The sequence below is a fragment of the Phytophthora infestans genome, genomic scaffold (assembly GCF_000142945.1).
Source record: "Phytophthora infestans T30-4 supercont1.15 genomic scaffold, whole genome shotgun sequence".
Classification (NCBI taxonomy): domain Eukaryota; phylum Oomycota; class Peronosporomycetes; order Peronosporales; family Peronosporaceae; genus Phytophthora; species Phytophthora infestans.
The window spans coordinates 1,190,718-1,202,919 of record NW_003303744.1 but is presented as its reverse complement, the minus strand read 5'-3'; the positions used below and the strand labels follow the sequence as shown (position 1 = coordinate 1,202,919).

The window sequence follows — 12,202 nt, the reverse complement described above, 5'->3', positions numbered from 1 at the left end:
TGAGCAAGAGTCGGCTCAGCCTGGGTTGTTACCGCCGCTGAGCTGACTGGAGCCGCAGCCGAGTCTGCCAATGAAGTCGCCGAAGACGCTTGACTAGCTGAGGGAACCACACTAGGACCAATAATGGAACTCGCCACTGGAGCATCTCGGCGAGGATTGACAATCAACTCCAACCGCCGAGTTTCACCAGCGGGGATGTTGAGAACCTCAGGAAAGCGAGACTCCAAGACACGACACAGCCGGGCGTTGAGGAGAAGGTCGGACGGATCAAGCCCAGGAACTTGCAAGCCACCGCCAGCAGCAGCAGCCATGTGAGGATCGTGCATCGGAATAATACCATTCCGACGGATGAGCCGCTTCTGTCGCAAGATCACAGCCCGCTGCTCAGCGATCACCGACTGAGCGTGCCGCAAGGGTTGAGTACCGGTGGAACTGTACAACCGCACCGACTCCTGCAGCTGTTCGAAGTGCTTGGAAGCAATGCCCTGAAGAGTGACGAACGCCGCATCCCTCTCAGAAATGGATCGGAGAAGGACGTCGATCTCGGCGTCCCGATCCAAGACTTGCTGATGGTGGAGCTGGGTCTGACCCAACGCAGCGTCAACCTTGCTCTGCTCAGCTGCGATGGCCCGAGCAAGTTTTGCCTCACTCAGAGCTACAGCCTTTCGCAGCGACGCGAGAAGATTAGCCGATTGCGTGGCAGCAGCCTTCAATCGAGACACTTGCTGTTGAGCCGACGAGAGCTGAGTTGACAAGTCGACATTGCTGAGAGCAAGCGAGTCCAGTCGCCGAGTCAGTGCGCGGTTCTCCTCCTGAACAGCTTGATTGTCAGCTTGGAGATCGCCGATGATCTTTGGATAATCAAGAGCGGCGTAGTTGCCTTTCAAGATATCCAACAGTTCCCCCGCGGAAGCAGCATCCAAAATCGCTCGCCGCTGCACGGGATCGGAGGGCTCCGCGGAACGAGTAAATCCGTAAGCCATGAGCCTCGCCAAGAAGGTCAATTCTTCTCGGCGATCATGCCCTTGCTCATTAATTCTGGCCATAAGGGAGTCAAGACTCACTGGAGCAGCCGAGCTTGGCTGATTGGTGGCGCCCGAAGTGGTGTCGCCCGGCAAGCTCGGTGGACCAGGAAGGCGCACGCGAGAAGACTCTGCCGACTCCGCGTCAGACTCATGGGAAGTTGTCAAGTCAGCCAGCCCAGCTTCATGCCGGTCGCTGACCCCACGAGTACCGACGGGTCGAGGAATCGACTCAGCTGGCACGCCTTCACCTCGACGAGGAGTTGGAGAAGAAGGATGGTGCCACGGGTTGTGCTGGAACAACATGCGAAGAGTAAGGAGCTGCCAAGTGAGTGACAGCGGAAGCAACGAACGTACCAAAGAAGGTGGTGGGGAGCCGCGAGACGTCATCAGCCGAGTACGGACCAGCGGTGGCAGAACAAATTGAAGGATTAAGACACTCACCAGCTCGGCTCGTATCATAACCGGGGCAGTTGTGGTGTAGGGATTTCCAGATTCGACCATACGCCGACCTACTTTAGGTCAAGAATCGGCTCGGTCTGATAGCCCAGAGCTTAGGAGCCAAGGATCACGGTAAGTACTCGGCGATCTGTCCGGATATGCTATCCGGACAGCCGCTGAGCTCAACGGTCGCCGGAACTCAGCTGAAGGGTCGGTAGAGATCCGAAACGACTACATTTCATTAGATATTTGTATGAGAAGCATAGGATTAAATAGGGGGAGCCGAAAGGGCTCCCAGAAGATAACAGAGCAGAATTTTCCTAGTCCAAGACACGTGTACACTTTTCCGGTAAGTCCCTGCATAGGGCTGGATTATGCCTGCCGTCAATACTCGAGAGGCATAGCTTGTAGGGTATTGACTGGTAGCGCCAAGAGATTAGGTCGGTCCGGGTAGGACAAAGTCTCGCTACGCGCGAAAGAAAGTCCCGCATACTCAGCGGGCCGGTACGTCGGATAGCTCGGGTGCCGTAACACTTCTAGCTGAGCTGCCTCTGCGCTCGGTGACCTGTAAAAGCGCTCGCGCGCCGTCGTCCATCCTTTGGTGGAGGGCACAGGGTTGTGAACGAGCTCAGCCGAACCAAACTCGGCGGAGCCTCGGAAGTGATCTGACTTGGTTAGTCGGAACCGGGTGGAAGCGAGCCACTCGTCTGTCCTGGAAGGGCCGGACCGCGAGGGGACCACCCTCTGCGCAGGCCATACAAACCGCCGACCTAACTCGGCGATTCGTTGTGGTTTGTGTAAGGAATCCACATCTGACGATATTTGTGTGTTCTACTACACCACACCGCTAAGATGATATTTGCCGTGACCTTTGGCACCCGTCAGTTGGATCACTTTCTGCCGCCCCCCACACAGAGGGAAGGAGGGCGTTCCATCACGCACGATCCGGCCGCATGATCAACGGCGGACACGAGCCCAGCGGCTTACATTCACTCTTTTAAGGATTTCCGTCTGGCGCTTTCTCGTATTGAAGAAGCTGCAGTGTAGTGGTACCCCCGTCCGGTGGCGGAGGTATTTTGGTGGGTCTACGCCGACTCGCTGTCGGAGCTGCTAGATCAGGCTCCACAGAACCTAATCCACGCTACTATCAATCTGTACACACACGTGTTCACGATTCTGTTTCAATCGATACGTGAGAAGCTTCCACCGGACTCCCCCAAGCTCAGGCAATCATGACGAGAGGCTCCCCTGAACACGAACGACTCGTCCGGAATGTGATTGACGAAGGACTGATAGCCGCATGGGCCCGTAATCAGCCTCCCCGTCAGTCACCACGAACTGACCGCAACTACAAGCCGAGTAACTCGCGACGCTCTACGAGGGACCGCCCTACAGCATCCGCACCCCCCCCCCCCGCGGAGGTCAAGGCATTGATTCCGATGGTGAATGACAGTCAGGCCTGTCTTCGCTTCCAAACAGTGAAGGGCTGCGACTTCTCAGGATGCAAGAACAAACACGAACTGGTCCGATTACCTACAGCTGTCTTCGACCACGTGACCAACAATGGTGAACTAAAAGCGGGACTCCCGAATCTTTCGAGCTGATGCCACGGAGGCGATGAGCGGACTATGAAACCAGGTCTCTTACAAACTCAATTTATACGTACTGCTTAATCGTCTTTATCATTACTTATTCAGCCAGTGCTGAGTGTGCCTGATGCACTACCACTCACCAATGCCGTTGAATTGAACACTACGACCACACATGTCGCGGAGACGGAGGGTGTGTACGTAGTACTGACATTTGTCGGAGGAGCTCGGGTCTATCAGCATCGCAGTGCCCACGCCAGCTGTGTGTGGTCTAAGTCTGGTGAGCTCCTGTGGTGGACAGCTAGTACCGTTCACCCTAGCGGCACCAACAATGAAATGGAAGCTCTGGGATTGCTAACAGGACTGCGGTGGCTACATCAACACCATCGCAACATACCAATTCGTATTTTAGGTGACTCGGCAGTCGTTGCTAACATGGCTCTAGCAGCGTACCGGGAATGTGCGAGCAATCTCCAGCCCATGATTCGAGACATCCGAGAGTTTCTATCACTACTTAGGTATGTTACGCTACAAGCCGTACCTCGTGCATACAATTCGGCTCCAGACGGCCTCTGCAACTGGATCATGGATATCATACCATCCCCTTCTGCCACAGCTCGGAAATCAGGGGATCACGAGGTGTGGCCACTATTACCAACACAGTCTTCGGACCCGATCCGAAATGGGTGTCGAGTAACAACACCCCTGTCTCAAGAGGACTATGATTTTGCCCAGTGGCGTAGACGTTGGAGCTTCGTCATGACTGACTTCACTCACACCTGGTGAGGAATCGATATCTAGGAATTGGGACAGACGTAATCCTACCTTCCAGCACGCAGCTAGCACCGGATTCGATCACAACCAGCGCTCGGCTTCTGACATCTCCGTTCGATACGGTACTGAGTCGCGAATGTATCGTCAACGGCACACCGCGCTGTGTTCCTCTGGGGACGTTTCGCACCTTCAGGCTACTCGCCACAAAGATTTACATTCCGTTTCCGGTGAATCGAATATTCTTGACGCCCGTCACAGCACGACTTACCATTCACGAAGTCGAAGTTCGACTCCTCACGGCCCTCGTGCCGGTACCCCACATAGGGATCGAAGGCGTCCTTCGCATTTACACAGGTCATACCCCAACAGACCGGTGTCCTAACAAGGCCCTGCGGCCGCATCTGTACAAACAGTATTTGGCGGATGACCTCACGCTACTCTGCGACATTGCAGAACATGGGGTAGCTCCACAATGGTGCAGCCCGTCAGAGCGGGTCGGAGTTCGGCCAGCGCTATCCTAGTGCGGAGAAGGGTTCGGCCGTCGTCACTCAAAACCTCGTAACCGAATATTTCCGCGGACGGTGTATTCTCGCGGACAGGTTAGCACTTGTAGATGAACCGGCGTTCCATTCCAGTGCTTTAGCATTTGTACCAAAGAAGGACATTCCTCTTTCAGACGACGGCCGCATCATTCATGACCTTTCGGCTCCACATGGGAACCTATCAATGATGCTACCAACACAGGTTGGACACCAGACGCTCGGTGGGATCCATATTCCAGCATCGCACGACGTGTCTTACGATCGCGCCGGCATTATCCTGACGCGATCATATAAGCGCTCGGAGCAGACATTGCAGAGGCATTCCTACACGTCCCAGTGCACGCTCGACACGCATCCGCATTTGGGGGCATTATCCCTCGATCACACGTAGGGATCGTCTCAGGAACTGTCGTCTTCGGGTGGACGGCCTCGCCCGGGTACTTTGCAGTTTTCGGGAAAGCACTTTCCTTCATCTAGACTGCAGTCTCAGCATGGGAGGGGCAAGTGCTTGATTAGTTAGAGATGCTTGGCTGATTGCACCCCCTGGTGGACGGACGTGTATGGCGTCTGGACACTTCCAAGTTGATGCGTTAATCATGGGCTCGACATTACCAGCGATCGGGCTCGTCATACGTCATAGGGCTACCAGAGCCCTTCTGGATATTTCAGTGGGTCGATGACATCGTCGTAATCGAAGTTGATATCGGAGACAGACTCCATTGCACAGAGTAACGACTGAGAGATTCGATCAAGCTCGTATTCGAAAAGAAGGTTGGCATGAAGGCAAATTCAAAACCTGGTCCTGCCAGATTCACGCCGTTGGGATCGAGTGGAATTTGGTGGATCTTACAGTATCTATTCCGCAGAGGAAAATCGATAAGATGAAACGCAAGGTTACAGAGACTTTGAGCATGCAGTATGTAACCGAGAAGAAGCTGAAGAGCCTCGTGGGCGTACTACGGCATATAACGACGCTCATTCCCATCGCAAAACCGTTCATGCAAAGGCTTATCAGTGTCCAGCACACAATCGACCGGACTGGTAGCTCAGAAATACCAATGAACGACAGACTCCGCGGAGACCTCCTGTGGTGGAAACAACTCGTGTTCGAAAACGAGTTCGCCGGAGTTCCAATGTCCAGCTTTCTGCAACATCTCGAAGCATGCCGGGTCGTAGTCTGGTGTAGACTGAGAAACACCAGCTTGCCCATCTTCCCATGAGTCGGATGACTGGTTCACTTTTCCCGGCCGCGAGTAGCGAACAGGCACCGCCGATTCGCATCGAGTGCGATGAATAGTCCTTAGGAGCCGCTCCTTGGGTTCGTGCCGCTTGTTTGGTTATCTTGGATACTTCAGACTTCTTGACTGTAGACGGGGCACTAACCGAGGTCAGGAATAGATCGAGACGTCTGCCACTACTTAGCCAACGCGTGCGTACGCGTAAACATGTTTCTGCTGCGATTACCGGACACAGATCGGATTCTCCAGATCGGTAGTGGCGAATGACGGTCCCTTGGCGAACTTGGTCGCCTTTGTGATGTCTGAACAGGATCTCTACTGAATGAGCTGGGTTCAAACTTGGTTCGATTGCAGCACCGTATTTGTGTCTCAGAATCGCGTCTGTTGCCCCGATACAGTGGGTGGTTCCTCCGGTCGATGTGTCCCTGACCACGCGGCCCCACAGCTCCGAGCTGCGGTCGAGAAAGAAGAAGGCTAGTACTATCGATCCCCACAGGAGGTCTGTCTCCCGTTATCCGTATTGGGTCGGTGCTCTTGCAGCTTACGGTGCATTTCATGCAGCATGGGAGTGGTGACTGGATGCTTTCTGTCGACGTGGCTGTTGGCTATCTTATATCCCTGAGCAATGAGCTCAAATTCCGAATACTTGTAATTGAGTCTCGCGTTTCTGACGCTCCTGTGAGCGAAGGTAATTGCGGCCATCTTGCTGTCGAATGTTTGGTATTTGTTTCCTCGTTTCTGCTTGTTGTGGCCCTCGAGGGCACAGGGTCCAGCGAACAGACCGAAGATTCGTGCCTGCCGCTCCTGAGGCAGATCGTCGATCCAGATATCGAGGATCACCATTTAAGGCCTGACGCCTCAAAGAACATTCAGAGCCACTGGACTCCAGTCCATCAACGGTACGACCTTGGCACAGAGCCTACTTCGTGTGGTGACATCATGGATTCCTGTGAATCCTATTCACTCTCGGTGGCAACACATCCGAGTATATGTACAAACCTCATGGGAAGCCAAGCTGCTGAAGAGTATGTACTGCTCAGACCCAGCAGGTCAAAGCTACCCTCGGGAGATAGCGCTAGCTCAAGCCTGCAGAAGACTGACATTCACGGTTACCAGAGTCCTCGGGCCGAGAACCGAAACTCGTCCATGCGACGTACACATCCCGACTTACCAGTGTGATCGTATGTGTGTAAGGAAACCCGAGCTCTTCGCAGAAGTTAACCCTGTAATTGAACTTCTTTGTGTAAGTGCGCAAAGAGGAATCGTTGATAACGGCTCTCTTAAGTAGCCCAGTTGCCGCTGTAATCCGATTGAGTCTGTCTGTCGCTGTGAATGACGTCCCAGCAGTCGGATTCTGAAGGTGTCGCGTGGAACATACGGTTCGGTAACCGGTCCAGCGGACCGGAGAAACCGGACCGGATGTTTTCGCTTCTGGACAAACCACGGCATTTGCAGACTTTCCGGAAGAAACACCAGGACAGAGCGCAGGGCTCCCATTGAACGAGGAGTTCGACACCAAGACCACTTCAGAGCGCAGAGCTCACGCCGGGCGCAGAGCTCAACCAAGCCAAAGGCGCAGAGCCCAAGAGAAGAAGGAGCCGATCTCCATCGAATTTTTCTTCTTCTCAATTAGATTTGCGTCTGACTGGGGATTTGTATTTTTCCTGAGATGGGTTGGGTTTGTCCCACAAAACCTTGGTTATCCCGACAGGTTTATAGACTGTTCCCCGGGGTCAAGCCTACTCGAAATACTAGGTAGAATAGCTAGATTAGTTGGGGTGCAATTGGCCAAGCATCTCTCACTAATCAAGCACTTGCCCCTCCCATGCCTACACTGCAGTCTAGATGAAGGAAATAGTACAGCAGAAGCAGTAGCGGTGCGGATGCCTAAGAGTGCTAGGACGCTGGAACACCATAGGGGTTCTGTGAGCATTCGAGAGTCAGTGCGTTCAAGGAATCGAGAAACCCCAGGCAGCAGCGTGAGCTCAGTGGAACAAACGACAGCAGAACTTGGAGAGAACCAGACTAAGACAGTGAATGCTATGTTGGCGAAGCGGTGCTGCGGAGCGAGATGGTGCAAGGGACGCTATCTACGTGTCGACGGTGAGACCCGCGATGGCCTCGGCACGATACTAATACGCTGCGCCTGCGGATCAACAACAGAACGAGGGCTGTGGACTCGACGGCAAAAGTCAAACTGGGGGAGGCGCGTACTCATCAGCACCACAGTCGGAAACCAATGATGGAAAGGTGGATAGTGTCAGAGAGATGTTGGTGAGCGCGGCCATGACAAGTGAATCTATGGCTGAGGCGGAGGACACGACGAGAGCTGCGAAGGATAGCTGAACGCGTATCGCGGAGAGGTAGACCAACGGCTAAGCGATGGTATTGCTCAAATACATCTTGCACGTCGACGAGCACGAAAACAAATGAAACGTGAGAAAATAAAGAAAGCACAAGCACGACGACGTAGTACCGAGCGCCAAGTTACAGAAGGACTGCAGCGTGCTACCGCCGATCGGTTGACCGAGCGACAACGAGCTGTAGAAGTCGTAGAGCTGAAATATCAACGAAGTGAGGGCCAGCCATCAAGCGGACTGAGAACTGCTAAAGTGAGTCTTGTACAACGGCAATAGCGTGTGGAGAATGACGAGGAGTTGACTAGCACGGACAATGAGGTGGCATACGTGGCAGCGAACGACGGATTACCCACAGCTACGATGGCAGTGGCGGAGTTCGAAAGTGTATCAAGTTGGACAGTTGTGCAAGATTCTCCATCGCAGGGACAAAATCGATGCAGTATAGCGACAAATTGGTAGATAAAGCGCCCGTTGACTATGTTGAGGGCATTCGCGGCTTCCTCTTCGATGTCATCGGAGTCTGGCGATTTGAGATGAGCTGCGCCTTTGACGAGAAGGTCACAGTAGACGCGTGTGTTGTGTCGGGTTCGGCTGAGGAATGCTTCCTCGGTGTCCACTTTTTGAAGGAGCACGGTGCAGTCATGGACTTCGAGAGCAGTGAGTTACGCTACCGAGACGAAGGCGATCTGTGATTATTCCGTCTATGACGACATCAGCGGAGATCGAGTGGCAATCGTACGAATGGCACGAAAGACGCAGATCGATAGTAGTTCCGGGACACCGGTGGAAGTGGCAGTGTCCGCACAAGACGGAGATCAAGGCATCTTCATCCCGACTGTGTACATAGGATCAGTGCTGCTAGCACCGACGGTAACGACGGTATGTAGTGGACGTGCATAGGCTCCCACTGTTAATACGAATACGAAACATACGAAGCTGCCGAATAAGATGTAGTTGGGCACGTGGATGCATATCGGTAGCGAGATGACAATATTAGCGATGGACGGTGCACTGGATGCGAAGAAGAAGAGTGTGTGGATCGACGAGATGGGTGACACGGAGACACTGTTGGATGATGTTAGCCACGTGAACTGTGGATCTGAGGAGCCAGCATCACGAGAGCTAATAATCAAGCTACTACGTGTCTACCGTCAATTAACGAAAAATACAGGTTAGTTCTGTAGCACGGAGTGCCAGACGGCGCGCTTCATCGGCGTCGTCCCTGCCACATTGGCCGTCTCCTTGTGATAGATGAACGCGCTCACTATGGCCAGGTCTATCAAACCTAAGAACAGGCTTTTATAGTACTTGGTAAGCTTACGTCGACGTTTGCAATGAGCCGGACCAGAGCTGGAGCTGATCATGCACGTCAGATCCGCCTATCCAGGGCTGATATTCAGCGACAGGCGCTGGACACGGCGCCGCGATGGTGCCTACCCGTTTGACCTTGCGCTTGATCGAGGCCTCCGCCATCACGGCGCCCGAACACCGGTAGTACACGGGTTGGCGGTCCCACCAGTGACATACCCCCACTGGGGACTGCGAGTGAGCGCGAGAACGTGAACATTCCACGCGCGATACTCGCCGGACGGTTCTGGCGCTTTTCCATGACCGCCTCGTCGTAGCCCAGGCGGTTTGTCCACCCTAGACCTGGTCACTCTCTTCGTTTTCGTAAAAAAAAATGATCAGATACTTTTGACAGCGGTGGATTTCCCTTGAACAAATTATTGAAAACTCCGAGCCAATTTCTTTTTAAACGTTTTGAATGTCCTTACTAACGCCATATCGGGCTTACGACGTTAATAAGCAAGGGGTATAACGTAATTTCGATACATTTATCTGGTAACCAAGGGGTTAAGATATCGGCCCAGTGCTTTAATTTACATAGCACACGGTTCCCAATAGCTCGTTAGTTGAGGAGTTAGTTACCTATTAAGCCAGACTGAGAAGTAGGGATCTCAAAGCGGGCAGTTTCTAAGGGATCCAGTGAGCGTCGGTCGTCCGATGTCTGTTATCCCTGTCCATTGACAGTTTATGTTGCCCGTAATTTAAATGAAATCGCTTTGCACTCTTGTCCCATACCCGGGAACGAAGGGGTCATTCCAGGAGCTCGGCCTCCCGTCGGGATGACTCGAGACCCTGTAATCACTCCTCGTCCAGCCGTCCCGTCAGGGTGGTTCCCGTTGAACCCAACAACGCACGTGCCCCTGACCGAGCCCGTTAGGCTGGTCCTATAAGGGGGCCCCAGAACGCCGGTGTCCTGGCGTCGTGGGACCAAAAGCACCTCGCGTCATCAAGCCCCTTCCCAGAAGCTCTCCGTATCCCACGAAGACCGACGACAAACGAAGTGAATCCTTCCTTTTTTCTAATATGTAATGTAGTGTATGTAAGGTCGAGAAGGTGTTAGACCTCTCTTCCGGTTGGCTCTCAGTCTTATATTTCCCTCCTTCTACTCAAGAGGAAGCCAAGCCAATCAACAAACTTTTATTTTCAACTCTCTAGTGTTCCTATCTACCGTTCCTGCAGCCACTGAACAAGACCGTACTACCTGAACAGCCGCGGACTACCCGACCCTTGAAAGAAGAGGAGGTATACGACATCTGGTGGAGAAGCAGGGTAGTCTGCTTGCTGGAGAAGGTCTTGTTCCAAGTGAAGTCTAGCGGAGAGCGTCAGAAGGAAGGACAAGATGTCGGCTACTAGCAACAGAGAAGATGAGAGCGCCACTGTCCGAGAAGACGAAGGCCAGACTGGAAGTCTGCCTTCGAGGATGTGACCCAGTCTGTCGACTACGCAAGGCCTCCAAAACGTGCAGAATATCGTAGATCAAGCGGCTAACCGACTTGGAGGGAACAGCTCTAGTGCTGGTGTCGAGCCACCCGCGGACGCTTTGGGCTCCGGTGTCCCTGCGACCTTCACTACGGAAGAATTGGGCCCCATGCTGACCCTGGACGGCGGCGGCGGCCGAGGTACGGTGCAAGGCTGGCTCAACTCCCTCAACTGGTTGAGATCCGTGGCTCCTCCTGAGATTGCCGCCGCTATGGAGAGAACCGGCGGGAACGGTCTCGTGGGGACTCCCCCTCCCACTACTCGAGTAAGGACTGCAATCCCGTCGTACCAAGGTTTCACAATCCGAGCCCCGAATACGTCATATGGGCAGGACTTCAACCCGTTCTTCTCTCTACCGACTGTCCCTGAAAACGGTGGACGTGTTTCCCCGGCAAGTATTCCTCCGAGGACCTCGAACGCTCCTCCTTGGGGTCTCCAGCCCTCTGGTAACTTGCGAGGTGGCGGGGGGAACGCTCCTGCAGCAACCGTTCCCGTTCCTCAGAGTGCTCCTTTCCAGACCTCATCGCCTACCGTTCGAATTCCTACACAAGGCCCGGGGTCTCGAACTTCGACTACCAGTGGAATCGCGAACGGAGTCGGCCCTACGGGAACAACCCGAGCTTCACAAGGAAACGGAGGAACTACGGCTTCTGCCGAAACCCATCAGGGTCTTGCGTATGGAGAATATGGAGGTAACTCCTACTACTCCTCGCCTACGTATGGTAATACGCCTTCGACTACTAGTGGCCAGTATGGTATGCCCACTAACATCCGGAACGCTATCCGCATGCTCCAACCCTTTTACTCGGAAGGAGCATCGGTAGAGAAAGCTCGATCCTTCTGGGAGGCCTTCGAGAACGCCACAATCGAGCTGGACGAGCCCCTGCGACTTAGCGCTTTACGTGAATGCTTGAAAGGCAAGGTCGGCGAAGATTGGTGGATGTACACGCGCATCAACAGCTTCGAGGCTCTGAGAACTCGGTTCTACAACCGGTTTATCAGTCAGACCCCGTTGCAACTGATTGAGAACCTTAAGAACACTAAGCGACCCAGGTGAATGTCCGCCGAAGTGTGGGGCGACATGATTTCAAGTCTCTGCGATGATGCTCAGTGCTACGATCCTCAGATACGTTACCAGTACTTCTTGTCTGGACTTCGGAACCGAGATGAACGCTCTCACCACGACAATGATTGACTCCATCCCTGCGGCTGTGGCCATGTTGCTCCTTAAGAATATGCATCGTCCGGTTGAAGACGACTGCGAGTTCGACAATGTGCCGTCCCCTAAAGCTTCCCAAGAGAACGCTGTCCTCGAACGCATGATGAACATGATGCAGCAGACGCAGAATCTACGCACTCAGCAGCAACAGCAACAACTTCAACAGCAACAGCAGTTGATGGAGCGTCCCC

General features: G+C 53.7%; 1 protein-coding gene across 1 annotated transcript; it reads left to right on the top strand.

Moving 5' to 3' along the window:
* Window positions 1–6,938: 6,938 nt before the first annotated feature.
* On the top strand, window positions 6,939–7,952 carry PITG_09570 (uncharacterized protein; the record flags this gene model as incomplete). The annotated part of the gene is made up of 3 exons (XM_002903152.1): window positions 6,939–6,985; window positions 7,447–7,549; window positions 7,770–7,952. The coding sequence occupies 3 exons, from the start codon at window positions 6,939–6,941 to the stop codon at window positions 7,950–7,952; spliced, it is 333 nt and encodes a 110-aa protein (XP_002903198.1).
* Between the last annotated feature and the right edge of the window lie 4,250 nt (window positions 7,953–12,202).